General features: G+C 36.4%; 1 protein-coding gene across 1 annotated transcript in view; it reads left to right on the top strand.

The window, feature by feature from the left end:
- The window catches only part of RYR2 (ryanodine receptor 2), an 819,609-nt gene that overhangs the window by 766,184 nt on the left and 34,765 nt on the right, over nucleotides 1–18,660 (top strand). Inside the window, exons 94-101 of the mRNA XM_070364567.1 lie at nucleotides 835–921; nucleotides 1,688–1,906; nucleotides 3,370–3,500; nucleotides 5,264–5,306; nucleotides 8,193–8,326; nucleotides 12,143–12,203; nucleotides 13,782–13,928; nucleotides 16,576–16,710. Of these exons, the coding sequence (XP_070220668.1) occupies nucleotides 835–921; nucleotides 1,688–1,906; nucleotides 3,370–3,500; nucleotides 5,264–5,306; nucleotides 8,193–8,326; nucleotides 12,143–12,203; nucleotides 13,782–13,928; nucleotides 16,576–16,710 (957 nt within the window). The remainder of the gene's footprint in view (nucleotides 1–834; nucleotides 922–1,687; nucleotides 1,907–3,369; nucleotides 3,501–5,263; nucleotides 5,307–8,192; nucleotides 8,327–12,142; nucleotides 12,204–13,781; nucleotides 13,929–16,575; nucleotides 16,711–18,660) is intronic.

Below are 18,660 nucleotides of genomic sequence, written 5' to 3'. Positions count from 1 at the left end.
TTACAAGAGTGATTAAGTCTCTTGTCCACATCCTGCAGTGAGGAAGTGGTGGGGTCAGGCTTCATACCCAGGGAGTATGGTCCCAGCAATCAGACGCTGAACCACTGCACTGTAAGAAGCAACACTTTTTCTCTTTTTAACATTTCTTTTGTGTTTATTGAGATACACCTTACAAGCAACAGTTAAGTCTACAGACTTCAATTGTACAGCTCAGCTGGATAAATGTTTACACACATAACATCTGTGTAGTGACCGTTATCCACAGCCCAAAGCACAGACTTTTTATCAAAGGCCTACAGAACGATGTCCCCTTCTAACCTCTCTGACCTCATTCCTTCCCATTCTCTCTTCTTCTCACTGTGGTACCTTCTGACTATCCATCAAACACACCAGCATCACTCAGAATTCAAGACCTTTGCTCTCCGAGGTCTTTCTATGATGTTCCCTTCCCACAGATGTTCACTTGATTATTTCCCTGTGGCATCTAGGCCTCAGCTCAAATGTCACCTCCCAGGAACCTTCCCTGACCACCCATCCAGATAGTACCCTCTTCCCTAAGTCCTTAGTCTGGTGGATTTTTCTTCATAGCATTTACCATTCCCTGAAGTTAGGCTATTTTTCATCTGTGAGTGTGCTTCTTTATTATCTGTCTACTCCATGATGGTTTAAGTTTGCTTATTCACTATTATGTTGACAGCACCAAATATGGGACTTAATAAATGGTAGCCCGTCAAGAAATAGTTTTTGGTAAATGTATGAATGCTTTATTTCAATTGCTTGCAAATTTCAAATCTCTTGATTCAATGACCTTTTAATAATTTTTTTCACCTTCAGAACTATTTTGCTCGCAACTTCTACAACATGAGAATGTTAGCCTTATTTGTCGCATTTGCGATCAATTTCATCTTGCTCTTTTATAAGGTACGTATGCCTTAGTCTTTTAATAACCAATATGAAACTACAAATAGACTGAATTGAATGTAATGATTTGACAGATCCACTAGTAAGCACATGAACACCTTTTCTGAAATGTATTTTGATGAAAGAGAAAACCTGAATCTCAGGCACATCGCTGACTGTCTAGGACAGCAAGACTAGATTAGCTCCTTAGCACTGAGAAATGCCCCCACTGAAGAATATGGGATTTTAGAGGGTTTGCCCACAGTACTTATAGCCAGATTTTGCTGGATATGTCACATGTATGAATGTGTCACATGTATCTTGGTATGGCATACCTGTATTCCATTAAATTCTTTTGATCATTGACAAGACAGCTTAGCCATATAATTTTCCCCTGCATGCATTTTAACCCTGGTAACTGGTTAGACTAGAGGGAATTTTTAAAATATGATCATTATTTGCCATTTTTTTCTATTGAATTTTAGTTGATTTACAATGTTGTCTAAGTTTCAGTTTTTGGCAAAGTGATTCATTTATGTGTGTGTGTGTACACATATATTTTCTTTCTTAGATTCTTTTTCATTATAGGTTATTATAAGATATTGAATATAGTTCCCTGTGCTGGGTTTTTGAAAAGCTGTCTTTTCAGCCTATGCTTTTAGTCTTTTCATCATGCAGTGGCTTCGCATCCAGCTATTTGCTGATAAGGCTGAGTTTCCATTGTTTCTTGTTTACCCTGATCTCTTAGAGAAAATGAACTGACTGTTCTCTAAATGGTTTGAATCAGGTCTCCACTTCTTCTGTGGTTGAAGGAAAGGAACTACCCACTCGCAGTTCAAGTGAAAATGCCAGAGTTAGCAGCTTGGACAGCAGCTCGCCTAGAATCATCGCAGTGCACTATGTGCTGGAGGAGAGCAGTGGCTACATGGAGCCCACACTGCGGATATTAGCCATTCTGCACACGGTCATCTCTTTCTTCTGTATCATTGGATACTACTGCTTGAAAGTAAGATAGTAAGCCACCAAGGAACTTGTGTGTGTCTGCGTGCATGCATGCTGTTCTGGGGCAGCAGATTCTGAGATGAAAACTGCAGACACATAGTTTCTTAGGGACTGTTCCATCAACACCTGAGGGGCAAAGGGAAGAAGCAGCATGGGGAAGACAGAGCAGTGGGGCTACAGTACAGACCCAACAGGGCATGTCACAGCCTCTGTTCTGAAGCTGAGACACCCCTTCAGGGTGGTCCTGGGCTGGGGTCATTGGAGCCTGGCCTTTAGAGCTCTGTGTTGACCAGTTACTGGCTACAGGCTGCCCTGGGAAGGGGATGTAGCTGTCACATTGAATTTTTTTTTTTTCCCCACAGTAATTATTCACATATGGAAAATTTCACCTATAACTTGACAGCACAGCAGTGACCAACCCACTATGTAACTAGCAATGTTCAGTGTAGTAAAAATTCTAGAAATAGATCATATTTGACCTCCGAGTCGTTTCAGTTATTCTGCTACTAGGCACATATTTCTCACCATCCTTGGCAGAAATGCTTCACAGTTTGTCACACATCACCCAGAAAACAGTGTAGCTTCATTCCTAGACCCTTTAAGGGAGTGGTATAGTTTGGTGAATAGAACTCAAGGTTGTCTCTCCAAGCGCTCAGAGCTTCAAACCTTTGCAAACCTCTTTTATTTTTTCCTAACATGGCACTGTTATGCTGCAGGGCTTTTGTTTCACTGTTCCCTGCTTCCGATTGGGAAACTTATACAAGAGTTTTGAAAAACTAGGGTCTGGAGTAAATGATTAGAATGTAAAGTTTTCTTCAGAAATACCTGTTCCTCCCTTTCCTTCCCTTGTTTTATGAGAGGGAAGGGGGGTGTTCTTAGGTACTTCCACAATATTTGCATCTTTTTTGCATCTGTGTCTTGTGTAAACTCTGTGCATATGAAAAGAGTGTCAGTAAATTCTGGAGACATTTTGGCAAATTGACAAACATTTTTGCTGATGTTGAAATTAAAATTTATTTCAAAATAGCATATATAGGCATGCTGAACAGGCAGTTATTAAAAAGATTTTTCAAAGTTCTAAAAATTTTTAAAAGTATGCATTTTGGAACATTATAACAGTGCTTTCTTTTATTACATCTCTATATATATAGTATATGCAAAAGAAAAGAAATTTTATATAATCTTTTTCTCAATATTTAAAATTTATTTCATTAATGCAAATTATCTATGAACCTCTCTGTGTTTAAAAGCATATGCATACATATACCTGCACTATCTTCTGTTTTTCTAAAACCTCTAGATGCCTCTTTCTGCCTAAACATGGCTGGTTCGTATTCACTCATTGTTTACTTTCCTGGAAGTAACATGGGAAATATTTCTTTCCAGAAGCTGTTTTGTATTGATAGTGACCACAAGAGATGCCGGTTAATGTAAACTAATTTTAACATGTTTATTTTTCAAATGTAGGTCCCACTGGTTATTTTTAAGCGAGAGAAGGAAGTAGCTCGAAAATTGGAATTTGATGGGCTTTATATTACAGAACAGCCTTCAGAAGATGATATTAAAGGCCAGTGGGATAGACTCGTAATCAATACACAGTGAGTAAAGAATTAGATGAGACATTTCTGTGCTCAGAAAATTTCAGGATGTAAAATACTTGGCCAGAGTTCCTGCAGATTTGTCAAAAGTTTAGCAGAAGTGAGTAATAGTTATATATTCAGCCAAGAAAATCAAATGACTGAGCTCCATCATCCTCTTAATGGATGCCATCAATTTTTGCCCTCTGTGTTCTGATTTCCTCCATCAAAAATGGCTTTAGGTCCATTTCCACGGCAGTAATGGAACTTAACGTCCATTAGTCAGTGTTCAGGGAAGTGTGTATACAACCTGCAATGCACGGTTATCTCACAGAAAAGCATAGAGGAAGCCAAAAGTATTCATTAAGGAAAGGGTTGTAGCATTAAAGGCAAAAATATTGAATTTCACATGTTTAATCTAAGTTGGAAATTTTTAATTGGTATCATCCAGCAGTCTGGCGTATACCTAGCTAAGCATTATGACATGTAAAATATGACAGAAAAATAAATGCTTTTTCTGTGTACTAATTATTTAGCCTTACAAGATCAAAATCCAAATGACTAGCTGTTGCTTCAGATATAAATCCATCATTGAAGTCTAATTTACATTATTAGAGGTATTAATGATACAATATTTTCTAGTCGTTGTACTACTTTAATGAAATAAATTCTTTTTAATTGTAATTAGTTTTTTTATTCTTAAAAAGTTATGATTTCTAGTAAGTTCAAATGGGGATGATTTACATGTGTGTTATTAACATCTGAAGGGCAACCCTGTAGCTCAGATGGTAAAGAATCTGTCTGCAATGGAGGAGACCCGGGTTCTATCCCTTGGTTGGGAAGATCCTCTGGAGAAGGAAATGGCAACCCACCCCAGTATTCCAGTATTCTTCTTGCCTGGAGAATCCCATGGACTGAGGAGCCTGGTGGGCTACAGTCAATGGGGTTGCAAGGAGTCGGACACGACTGAGCGACCCGCCATAGCACATAGCCATATAAACATTTACTCTAAATGCTCAATATTTTGTTTGAAAGTGAAGATTTTGTTTGAAAGTGAAGTCACTCAGTCGTGTCTGACTCCTTGCAACTCCGTGGACTGTAGCTCACCAGGCTCCTCAGTCCATGGGATTCTCCAGGCAAGAATTCTGGAGTGGGTTGCCATTTCCTTCTCCAGGGGATCTTCCCAACCCAGGGATCGAACCCGGGTCTCCCACATTGCAGGCAGACGCTTTAACCTCTGAGCTACCAGGGAAGCCCAATATTTTGTTCAGCAACTCTATTTATTAATACTAAATCCAATCAAGTCTGTCCCCTTAGGTGAATTCTTAAGATGCCAGGATCATGTGATGATAATATGCTCAGTTTCCTTGAGTTTTCTCAAGGTGGGAATGAGTTTTTTTTTAAAACTTCATAGGAGAAACAAGGACAGATTTTTAGATACTTTAATTTTTAAAGACAATTGACAAAGAAATGTATATATTGACATATTGTACATAAATAAAAATATAACTCCTTATTAATAAACATGTTCATATTTTTATCCATAACAATATTAGTCCATATGTTTTGTGATTTACATGGATATATTAACATTTTAAATAATATTTAATATTCTTATAGAAAATTTATAGAATAAGATGGGAAAAATGCATTGTAATTTCTGTGAATGAAAGAACATGTTTACATATTATTTTTAGGATTTTGTTTATTCCAAACAATATATTGTTATTTATCATTTTTTTAAATGATACTATATTTTACTTCTGTGCTTTTATATCTTTTAGGTCATTTCCCAACAACTACTGGGACAAATTTGTTAAAAGAAAGGTAATACTACTTAGAGCACTTTACATTTTCTATTTTTTCCTAAAGTGTAATTCAGATTTGAATTTGCTGTGGCTCATATGTAGAATGAGATATTGAGGTATGCTTTATCTGTCAATGTCATTTCAAAATGGAAATAGGATTGAATATGAGTTTCAAAAATTTCATAAGAAATCCATACTCTGCAGCTAAAAATTAAATAAGCATTGCTCATCCACCCATCCTCTGACTCAGGTGATTAAACAGTGCTCAGCCTGTACATTAAAAAGAACTGGTAAGAATTTTCTCTGAGATTGGGTACCTGACTGAAGGTTCTTTTCTGATAAGACAGCTAAGTTACCAGGGCTAGAATCCTGCCTTACAATAAAGAAGTAAAGTTGTATAACAACAGACAACTACATTTTGTATTACTTTATATAAACTTCAAAGACCTTTTTTTTTGATAGTTTTTTTCTTCTGATGCACACTGCGTCATAGGATGGTGGGAAGAAGACAGATAGTTAAGACCGTCAGCTCTGATTTTGAGAGTCAAGGATTATCTATGCTCTTCCTACCACACATTATTTAATGTAGATCACTTTTTAAAGAAAATATAACAAGGCATACACAGTACTTGTACATTGTAAAATACAGTAAACATTATTTTGCAGCTCCTTCTTATTCCTTGAACCCTCCAGTTGCCAAGCTGAATCAATTCATGCCATGTACCATAATGAGCTGTAGCTCCAGGGTATATATATGGTCTGAGGTAGAAGGGCCACAAATATCCGCTGAATGGAGTGATCTTTTCCCCCTTTGATTCCACCAGTTTAGTGGGACTCAGAGGGTGGTTGGTGATGAGGAGCTGCAAATTTTTTGTTACCAGTCTGAGGGGAGAAAGAGAGTTTGCCAATAATTTAAATCAAGTACATCATTTAAAATGAAGCACATTAAAGAAAACAGAACAACACAAAAACCCCTCAAGACTTTCTAGTTGGAAGGACCAGAATGTTTGCTGATTTTCATTTTGGTGCAAGTTTTTTGTCTCCTAGTGACCGCAAAGTAGTAGCATTGCACTAATGCAGATGAGTCATCCAAATTAGGCCAGAGCTTTGAAAGAATCATTTTTAAGTAACTTAAAATAGATGATTTGCCATACATCAACATGAACCCACCACAGGTTAAATTAAAAAAAAAGATTTGAATATTTTATTCATATTTGATTTGAATATTTTATTCATATTAATTATTTAATAATATAAAGAAGCAAAAGTTATCTCCAAAGGAAATGATATATCTAGAGTCAAATAAGTAGACAAATTGTAATTGTGGCTAAGACTCTTCATGGCGTTCCTGCTCTGGGGTCCAGTTTGTCCTCCTGGGTGAGAATATAACCCCTAAAGAACTCCCACTCAGATCAGCCCAGCCCCTTTTCAGTACTGTGAGAATAATGCAAAACAAATTGTTTTAATGAACCTAAATAGTATACATTCATAGGACTTTAAATGACCATTGCTCTTTTATGTTTATTTCACTTTACCTGTTTGTACACATTCCAAAAATGCTTATTTAAATTTCTGCTAATCCTTTCTTTCTGTTTATGTATTTTTCCATTACCTACTCTAATCTTTTAACATCCCCCCTCCTTTCCCTCTGGTTCCCAGTGCCTTTGCTTCTCCTAAATCCCTTTTCCTTGCTTTCTTTCCCTCTTTTGCTGCCAGTTCTCTCTCCTTCTGGATTTCTTTCATTATTTTGCTGTTGCCTCATTTTCACTGATGTGCAGGATCCTCCTGGTACATAAACCCTAGGCCAAGAGTTGCTATATAAGAGACAGAGGTACTGAGCTCACAGGTGATCTGTGAGCCCACGTCCAAGCATTGATTAAAAACCCAGTACTTGGGCAAAGCCAGGCAAATGTGACAGGACAGAGGGGCAAGGAAATCAAGGTGGGTTGCTAAGAAGTGATTCTAGAGATGGATAAAGCATCTATACCAGAATTAACTGAAGACCTGAGGATGTGACAAGGTTTCAGGTTCAGGTGGAGACCACAGAGGGAATACCAGCATGTCGTGACCATCCCAGTGGCGTGCTGTGCTCTATGCAGGAGACCTTTGCTGAGTCAGCCTTGCCTGGATGCTTCCTCATCCACTCTTTTGCCAAGCTGACCAACCCTGGGCATGTTACATTCTCTAAGATACAATTTCTTTGTCTGCAGAGCAGGATGCTAATAAGAGGAAACTTCCATATTGAAAGAGCCCCATGATGGAAAACAAGTCAAAATTCTTAGCATAATTCCCGACATAAAGTATGAATTTGGTAGAAGTTACCTTATTCCATTACCTCCCACCACTCCTTTACCCATTTCCTTCAACCCATCCTCTTCTATCTGCATACCTTCCTCTTGCCTTAGAAATCATGTTCTTCAGCTAGGTATTATTTAAAATGTTTTAAGTAGACTTGCCTGGCAGTCCAGTGCTTAGACCCCCACATTTCCAATGCAAGGGCACAAGTTTAGTCCCTAGTCGAGGAACTAAGATCCCACATGCTGTGCAGCATGCCCTAAATAAATAAATGCCCCATACATACATCAGTGTCTCTTTTGCTGTCTCGTACACAGGGTTATTGTTATCATCTTTCTGATGGATTCATTTTGATATTTGGCAAAACTAATACAATTATGTAAAGTTTAAAAATAAAATAAAATTAAAATAAATAAATAAATAAATGCTGTTAAATTCACTTAGACCTTAACAATATGATCAGAGAACATGAGCTGTAAGTTAGATTTTTAAGTGAACTTGAAAGTAAGACATGTATTATGTATTAAAATACTCTGATGTTTGTATGTGCGTACATAGATGAGACTACTTGATGGTGGAGGTCTGTAAAATGCTTTTATTATTGCCCCAGGTTATGGATAAATATGGAGAGTTCTATGGCCGAGACAGAATCAGCGAGTTACTCGGCATGGACAAAGCTGCCTTGGACTTCAGTGATGCCCGGGAAAAGAAGAAGCCAAAGAAAGACAGCTCCCTGTCAGCTGTGTGAGTGTTAATTCTGCTCTATTCAAGATGTAGGTAGAAAGGAGGAAAAATGAATACACTTCTGAATTTGCTAGTGCATTGATTTCCTTTCCTTCAGTGTCAGAAGAACAGAGAGATGAGCGAATCAGTACATATACAAAATCTGCTTTTGTACTTCTGAGCTCTGGAATCATTAGATATAATCTATAACTTCTGAACATGTCTTTTTTTGTTATTTATATAAAGCAAGACAAAAAGATTTATGTTCTTAATTTGATTTGCCTCTTTACCCCTAAATGTCACTTAAGTCAAAGTCAGAGGTACAAAAACATAATATTTGACTATGTTTTCTTAAAGCTTCCTATTTGAAAAGAAGTTAATTTTCTTATTTTGGAAAAAGGAGTAATATAGGCCTTTTATTAGAAATGTTCAAAGTTCATATCCTTTTATTATAATTGTTATATTTTATTTAAATAGCAAAGACTTGGTACCATGTCATCATACTATTACTTAGAAAGTTTACATTAAAATGAGGCACGCTTATATAGTATTTGCATGGAATGTTATGATATAACTAGGAGAATGTAAACTGGCTGACTTCACCAGAGACTGACTTTCACACACACGTGTAGTGTGAGTATGTGTATATATACATATATTTCTATTTTATGAATTTAATCAACTATAATCTGAAAAGAAATGTAAAGCCCACATGCTTTTAAAAAGTAATTTCTTATTGTAGTCACAACAATTTTAGAAAAAACAGTGGTTACCGTCCCTTATTTAGGTGTATTTAAGGTGTCAGTCAACTAGGTATGTGATGATTTCTTTGAAAACATAAATATTTAAGGTTCTGTAGAGCAGTGTTAGATTGTCTTAGATAAATATTTTAGTTAGCATTAAAAAAGACACTTTGGCTGACCTATCCTTTTGGTCATTTTTTTTTTCTCTCTGAAGCCTTGGTTAGAGCTAGTTGAGTCTTTAAAAATAACGTGAACCCAGTTGAAAAGTAGTTCAATAAGCAAATATGTAACAGAAATGATGAACTTAAGTTTAAAGTATTATCTGGTACTTTAAGAAAACAAATATGTTTCCTAAAGACCAAATCACTATATATAAGAAGAAACACAGTTGATAACCCTTAGGCATTAAGACCTTTATGTTAGAATATCATGTGAAACAAGGATAGTGGTGAAAAGTATGCTGAGTTTCCCACTAACATTTTCAGATCCCTGCTAAGCAAGGTAGAATTAAATAGTTTTACTGAATTATGCATTTTACATGGGCTTCCCTAGTGGCTCAGCTGGTAAAGAATCTGCCTGCAATGCGGGAGACCTGGGTTTGACCCCTGGGTTGGGAAGATCCCCTGGAGAAGGGAAAGGCTACCCACTCCAGTATTCTGGCCTAGAGAATTCCACGGACTATACAGTCCTTGGGGTCGCAAAGAGTCGGACACAACTGAGCAACTTTCACTTTCACTGAATTATGCATTTTTACATGGTCGTATTTGTGACTCTGGAAAATAAGTCTGAAAAAACAGAAAAGTTTAGACTACTGTTTTACTATGAACAGTTGTAAATTAGTGGAATTTTCCACTGTTTTACGTAGTAAATATTTGCAGGTTGACTGCTAGAAAAGTACCAATAAATTAATGTGGACTTTATTAATACCATTAAATAGGGATAATATAATTACAGTTTGCTAGTGAGTAACACACATTACTAGGAAAAAATTTACATGTAGTGTTCCTTTATTAAAGTGTTTAAAAAGATGGAGTTTTAAAAGATTATCTGGTTTCTATATGAATATTAATGTGAACATTTGCATACAAGGATGATTCATGTATCTACATGTGCATGTATTTATCAGTCAAATTTATAGGGCTTGGTATGTGCACATTTGGGCTTCTCTGGTGGCTCAATGGTAGAGAATCCACCTGCTAATGCAAGAGACATGGGTCCAATCCCTGGGTCAGGAAGATCCCCTGAAGAAGGAAGTGGCAACCCGCTCCAGAATTCTTGCCTGGGAAATTCCATGGACAGAGGAGCCTGGCGGGCTAGTCCATGAGGTAGCAAAAGAGTTGGAAATGACTTAGCGACTAAACAACAGCAGCGACAGATGTGCCCATTTAAATAGGTGGCTAACTTACCTCCTGGGGTAGAATGGCCTCCAACAGCCAGAAAGCCTGCATACTTCTTCACCATGTGTCTTCATGGAGTGAGAGTGGAGCTTATATCTCAGAGCTCTCCGGCTTCTAGTTTACCTCTGAACCAAGTCCTGTGGCTGGGGAGGCCGTGACTGGTCTAGATCAGCTGTGCTGCATCCCTGAGGGTGGAGTCAGCTCTGCCCAAAGAGCATGACTGCCACCATTGGTGAGAAGAGAGGACTGTGTACTACAAAATGCTTTTCATGCAGTCGGTAGCGACTTGCTACCCTAACGAGTGATAGGGATAGAAAAGAACTAATCATAAGAATAAATGTTTAAATCACGAAACTACCATGGGAAATTCAGACATCCTGATAAAACCCTTATTTTATTTAGGATTGCTTTCATGGAATATAATTATGCTCTCGTGCAAACTTCCCAGTTTGTTTATCTTTTTAAGAAAAAGTATTGTTATATTGAAACCTATTGTAAATATTCATGAAACTTTAAAAATGATTATTTAAAATCACAAAAGTACAACTCAAAGACAGTTTTATTTCCTTAAAAGTCAGAGAGTCTAGGCTAAAGTAAATTAAACCTTAACTCCAAGGGGAAAAACCTCCTATGAAATCAACTTTAGATGATAAACTATGTATCACTGCACTTATAACTTAAGATTGGCCTAATTAAAGAAATGATTAAAAAAGTAATTAAAGACTAAAAGAGTATCTCTAGAGGAGCCCTTTTGAAAATAGCACTAAAAATTACATCGTATTATTATATCAATTCCTAGAATGTTGGGAAGGCTAATAAAATTATAATTTCTAGCCCTATAAACCAGTGCAAGTTCTGAAAAAAGAAAGCTAAAAAGTATATTTTAATACATGTCTATTTTATTCTGCAAAGATCAAAAATATTTATGTTGCAATTCATTCATTCAACATTATTCAATATTATATGATACACTGACTGTATCATATAATGTGCTTGGTGATGGGTATTTTAGAGACTAGTGAGAGAGGTGTAAATACATGTACATACATACACACCTACAGCTACAAAACTGTGGGATATGATTATAAAGGGAGGTGACTACAAAGTGCTGTGGGAACCAAGGGGAAGGGTTAAATTCCTTTTTGGATAGAGAAGGATATGAGAAGGGGCATTTTTGAAATCAAAAGGAAACAAAAATAGAACCAATAAGCCCTTTCACTGGCAAAATCATTACAGTTATAAAGTAAATGTGGCTATTTATGCAGGTTTTTTATTAGTTGAACTAAAAATAATTCTGTTGGTACGCAGTTACAAATGTATAGCGAAAGTTAGGGAGGAAAGTCTTGATATACCTATGTTGGTTAATTTGTACAATTTTTAGGAATAAGTGTTAAAGTGTTTATCTTATATTTAATGTAGAGAAAAGAAAAGGTCAAAAAAAGCTATTTTTAAATAATAGAAGATATACTGATGCTTTGTTTTGTTTTCTAAGATTCCTCTAAAAAAAATCACAAAACTCTGGAATACATTGTCCAACGGAGCTCTCAAGCTCTTCCCCGGGCACCTGAACTAGAACTCATCTTCTGAGATGGTTGCCAGCCCTACCCCATCCCATGGGGAGTGAATGCCAGCAGGCTCTTGCAAGCCTGTGAGCCTTTGCTTCATGTACATATCTACAAATTCTTTTGTTTTTCCAGACTGAACTCTATTGATGTGAAGTATCAGATGTGGAAACTAGGAGTCGTTTTCACTGACAACGTAAGCTACCTTCAATACCACAAAGTAAAACGCACTCTGATTAGATGAGTTTACTGGGCTTCAGCAGGTGGAAATTTTCGACGGCTACTTAAGAAAGTTATTCAAATATCAGTTCATTTAATACTGACCATATCTGAGAAAAACCCATAGAAATACATGATTCATCAGCCCATCTCTCATTCCATTTCTTTCAATAGCTGAAAGATTAAAATGAAAATATATTTACACAAGAAAATGAAACATGAAAATTCACGTGTATTTTCATTCAAGTTTTAGTTGAACAATGGCATTCTTCAAAATTTTTACAGATGTTAGAAACTTCTAAATACGTTTTTTAAAGTTTTTCTTAACATTGATTGCAATCCATTTGCTTCTGCCAAGTTAAGTACATTATTGTATTCTTTTTCTTGATGGATCTTCCTTTTATCAAAGAGCCTATGAGTTAAACCATAGGACCCACATATATGTACAAATATTATGAAAAAAAATCACCCATGACTAAAAGCCACCAGCTGTCAAGGCAGAGAATCACATTATAGTATCTCATTGGTTCAATAGCTTGACATTTTTGAATCTTAGAATTTTCAGTTTAAATAACTGTTACAGTCAATTGTTTTTAATGCTACTATTTGCTGCCAGGGAGTTGCGAGAGAGAATCGTGAAACATGGCTGAATACATCGACTACAATTGTTTCTGTAGCTCTCAGCTCATCCCCTCATTCTTGCTTCTTAATTTTTTTGCCATCTTCTCACATCCACTCAGAAAGGAACGTAAGAACATCCCCTAAGGCCTTCTGCTGTTCTCTCTTCTGTGCTTTCTTCCTTGGACATCTCATGTAGTCTCAAAAAATCTCACTCCAATTTTAGCACTGACTTTTATAGTGACCCTTACTTCCATTCTCCTAAAGACCTGTGACACCCCTCTCCCGCATACTCTTAACCTCTGTCTCCACCCCTGCCTCATCCAGTCATGGCCCAGAATCCTGGGTATCTTAGAGAACCCTCCAAAGAGCTCAAACTCGTCTTGAAATATCTTTTGTCAGCTGCTAGTAAGGTGTCTTTCAGCTAACTTCTCATCTAACAGTGGAAGCAGCTTCCCTGAATAAAAAGAAGGTCACCTCAACTCAGCCACACGTGGCAACATATAAAGATATTTTGGGTTGTCATGACTGGGAAAAGAGAATGCTAGTGGCAGCTGGTGAGTAGAGACCGGGAATGCTGCTTACAAACCATCCTATAATGCACACGATGGCACCCGTGTCAAAGAATTAACCGGCCCAAACTATCAGTAGCGCTGAGGCTGATAGAAGCTGCTGTTGAATAGTAAGTCAATTCATTTTTCTCTGTGGGAGAATAAATAAAAACAACCACTCTGGTGTAAAGGAGAGAATGGATGGCATTGAACTCTGCAGAATGAGCTAAATTAAAATACACGAACTCATATAACTAATTGGAATTATATGAATATATAATTAAAAGATAAAGTCAATGGAGCAGTTAGAATGAGATCAGAGTAGCTTTTGACAATAATATATATTCCATTTTCTGACATTCTTTTCTCTCATTTCATCTTAATAGTCCTTCCTCTACCTTGCCTGGTATATGACCATGTCCATTCTTGGACACTACAACAACTTTTTTTTTGCTGCTCATCTTCTGGACATTGCTATGGGATTCAAGACGTTAAGAACCATCTTGTCATCAGTAACTCACAATGGCAAACAGGTAAAAATTTATCTTTTCTTTCCCCTGCAAAAACTGAAAAACTAACAAATATTCCAACAGAAGTAAAACCAAACCTCAAATGACAGTGTACAGTTTTAAAGCTTTTGTGGATAGAGGAGCTGTACTTTTTCTCCTGGAAACCATAAGGATTTGTAGTTTGAGAGTCCCTTAGACCTACGTTCAAGTCTTGGTTTGATTGATTTAGCTTTGTGACCCTGGATAAATGATTTACCATTCCTAAATCTCAACTCCCTCATTTTGAATGAAAACAACAAAAGTACCTACCTTACCAGGGTTTTGTGACAATTTAAAATAAAAACATAAACGTGGAGGGCTTAGCACAGGCCCTGGCACAGTAAATTCTCAGGAAAACAGTTACTGTTTTGTTCCTAATATGATATCTGCTGTATTTGATACTGTGAGGAAAACAAAGTATGCTGCAATATCCTAACACACTAGTTGCATTAGTAATAAAACAGATGCTGCATCTGTAATTTAATACAGTATTTTAAACCAGATCTTCTTGGGCTCTTTTCTCCACTTTTATATTGGGCAAAATGAATAATAATGTTTCACACTTGACAAGGTCATGCTTACTTAGAGGAAAGTTGGCTTAATTTCAGATAATCAGCTTATGTTCTAATGCAACACACTTGTCTTGTTAAAACTTTCATTATTAATAAACTTATCAATTCATTCTGTATTTATCAAGTGTCCACTGAGAGGTAACACATTCTATGTTATTTACTTGGAATAAAAGAGTCCTTCTTTTTCCAGAATTTTATAATCCAGCATATTTTAAAATTGGTGCCCTTCCTAAAACCTTGAACTATGTCCACAGTTAAATTCACATTATCATGACCTTCAGTTTTCTAAATTTCAGCATACTGTTCTTATATATGTCACTCTAGTTTCTGAATATGAGTATGGTATGTATGGCATGGCATAAATCCAGTGACAAAAACTATACTAAGCTTATTCGAAAAGTTAGTAGATTACTTTTGAGCTCCAAGCATATTCAAAGAATTGGAGATGCTGAATTTGTGGAGTGTTTTCACACAAAAAAATCTAGCACTATTCTCAATTGCTAAACTTTTGCTTGTTTCTAAATTCTATTCCCTCTCTTTTTGAGGTATCAGATTTCCATTCGCAGAGAGAGAGCTTGGTCTTATAGTAAACATGTAAAATTTACAGTGGCTTTGTACTTAATTGGTAGGAGTGAATTAAGCCCTCTATTAAGACATGTTTTTTTTCCAGATAATTATAAAGTGATTTTTCAAAGACTTAATATATGCCACCACAACATAAGGGGTATGTTGTAATCAGAGGAAGTTGACATAAAAAATAATGTATTTTAGTGTGTTTAGAATTTCTGTGATGGAACCAGAAAAGTATTTTCACCAGCTTGGTGGAAAACACATTTAAAAAATATACATGAAAGTGAAAGTGTTAGTTGCTCAGTCGTGTCCGACTCTTTGCAACCCCCCCAGGCTCCTCTCTCTATGGAATTCTCTATGCAAGAATACTGGAGTGAGTAGCCTTTCCCTTTTCCAGGGGATCTTCCCAAACCAGGGATTGAATCTGGGTCTCCCACAATACAGGCAGTTTCTTTACCATCTGAGCCCCCAGGGTAGCCCCCAAAATATTCATATACAAATTATGTGTATATTCATATATATACATATTCTATAAAATGTGTTTATATATACATGCATATATATATAGTGTATAGTTTGGAATTAAAAATTACATACAGCTTTAAGAAGACCTTTCAAACTGTGAATTTTATTTATACAATGAGAAAATTAGCCTTTAATACCAAATAACTAACACTATTTTAAAGTGTTTTTCCCAGTACTTACTTGGCAGTCCAGTGGTTAAGACTCTGATCTTCCAGTGCAGGGGGCGTGGGTTCAATCCCTGGTGGGGAAACTAAGATCCTATATGCTATGTGGCACAGCCAAAAAAGTAAATATATAATTAAAGGAGTCTTTCCCTTTGATCACTGCTTTAGAGTAACAAACCCAGACTTCTTAGTTTTATTTTTTTAATATTTATATTACATACTATTAACAGTTATGCACTTCCAGGTGTTAGAAGAAATTCCTATTTTATTTTATTTAAAAAAATTTTTTAAAGAAATTCCTATTTTAATTTAGGATGTTATTGAAGGAAAACATGATTTACAACCCTCTTACTATCATAACAAAAAAATGAGATAGTTTTATTAGGAATGTAAATTATTTAAAGGAATAGACCTTATGAAAAGAAAGTATTTAGTATAGTATCTACCACCAAATATTTAGATAATAGAAAAATGAAGCTGCTTATTAATTATTAATCATTTTAAATAATTAAATTTTATTAAAATAAATTTTAATAATTATCCAAATTGAATTTGGATAGGACATTAAATCAGCAATTATTCATATTCCAGTGATAGTAAGCATTTATTAGTCAATCAAGTAGTCAAGTTTTACATAAAGTAATCTGACAACTTGATAAAATAAACAGACCATGAAAATAGATTTCCCCACTGAGTGTATAAGTAAAGGATGATTATAAGGTGTGGATTCCATTAGCTTTTAGTCAGTTAATCCACTGATTTGTATTTCTAATGTATTTTCACTGTCACATTGCTTTCCAGCTTGTATTAACTGTTGGCTTATTGGCTGTTGTTGTATACCTATATACTGTCGTGGCATTCAATTTTTTCCGAAAATTCTACAATAAAAGTGAAGATGGCGATACACCAGACATGAAGTGTGATGACATGCTAACGGTAAGTTCACACTCTGATCTCATATGAATGAAAAAATTCTCCTGCTTACTCAATTCAAGGAATTGTATACTTATTCTTTAAGAGTGCATAATATAAAGTAGTGTATACAGCAAAAAGCTGTGTGGCTTTTTAAAGATTTTCATGTTTTGCGGAACATGAAGCGTTTCTGCTGGTTTTGCACATCTGCTGCATCAGCCTGATAATTAATAGAATATCAAGTAAAGTCCTTAGAACTGGAGGAATTAATATAAACCCTTTAACCTGTTGTTCATATATTCTAGGACAGCAGGTAAAGTTTTTTCCTTGTAGAACATGTTGAAGGCTTAGGTATTTGTTCACCTTAATGATAGCTGAAATTACTGATGTCCAAAAATACTTTTTATATTGAGTATCCTGGCTTAAATTATTCTTGCTCTTGACTTTAAAATCAACAGATGTTAAAGCTTTTATATTATTTTGTCACTCTTCTGTAACCTGCATCTTGGATACTGGCAAATCAGAAATTAACATACATGGGACCCTAGACTAGGAAGTAAAAATTAGACAAAATATTAACCTTTACCTGGAAATAGATGAATCCTTAAATGAGCTCCAAATTGAGACACCTATACCACTGAGGTTGGTATAAGTTAAAGAGACAGATATAATGATGCTAAAATTACTCTAGGAAAAAATAAACATCTCAAAGGAATAATGAGAAAGAACTACTAACATTATAAAAGACTAGTTCAGTCAGTTCAGTTCAGTCGCTCAGTCGTGTCTGACTCTTTGTGACCCATGAACGTCAGCTCGCCAGGCCTCCCTGTCCATCACCAACTCCCAGAGTCCACCCAAACCCATGTCCATCAAGTCAGTGATGCCATCCAGCCACCTCATCCTCTGTCGTCCCCTTCTCCTCCCACCTTCAATCTTTCCCAGGATCAGGGTCTTTTCAAATGAATCAGCTCTTCGCATCAGGTGGCCAAAGTATTGGAGTTTCAGCTTCAACATCAGTCCTTCCAGTGAACACCCAGGACTGATCTTTAGGATGGACTGGTTGGATCTCCTTGCAGTCCAAGGGACTCTCAAGAGTCTTCTCCAACACCACAGTTCAAAAGCATCAATTCTTTGGCGCTCAGCTTTCTTTATAGTCCAACTCTCACATCCATACATGACCATTGGAAAAACCATAGCCTTGACTAGATGGACCTTTGTTGGCAAAGTAATGTCTCTGCTTTTTACTATGCTGTCTAGGTTGGTCATAACTTTCCTTCCAAGGAGTAAGCGTCTTTTAATTTCATAGCTGCAATCACCATCTGCAGTGATTTTGGAGCCCCCCAAAATAAAGTCAGCCATTGTTTCCACTCTTTCCCCATCTCTTTCCCATGAAATGATGGGACCAGATGCCATGATCTTAGTTTTCTGAATGTTGAGTTTTAAGCCAACTTTTTCACTCTCCTCTTTCATTTTCATCAAAAGGCTCTTTAGTTCTTCTTCACTTTCTGCCATAAGGGCGGTGTAATCTGCATATCTGAGGTGATTGATATTTCTCCCGGCAGTCTTGATTCCAGCTTGTGCTTCATCCAGCCCAGTGTTTCTCATGATGTACTCTGCATATAAGTTAAATAAGCAGAGTGACAATATACAGCCTTGACGTACTCCTTTTCCTATTTGGAATGAGTCTGTTGTTCCATGTCCAGTTCTAACTGTTGCTTCCTGACCTGCATACAGATTTCTCCAGAGGCAGGTCAGGTGGTCTGGTATTCCCATCTCTTTCAGAATTTTCCACAGTTTATTGTGATCCACAGACTCAAAGGCTTTGGCATAGTCAATAAAGCAGAAATAGATGTTTTTCTGGAACTCTTGCTTTTTCCATGATCCAGCGGATGTTGGCAATTTGATCTCTGGTTCCTCTGCCTTTTGTAAAACCAGCTCGAACATCTGGAAGTTCACAGTTCACGTATTGCTGAA

Source organism: Bos mutus, chromosome 28 (assembly GCF_027580195.1).
Source record: "Bos mutus isolate GX-2022 chromosome 28, NWIPB_WYAK_1.1, whole genome shotgun sequence".
NCBI lineage: Eukaryota > Metazoa > Chordata > Mammalia > Artiodactyla > Bovidae > Bos > Bos mutus.
This window is presented reverse-complemented; position numbering and strand designations above follow the sequence as displayed.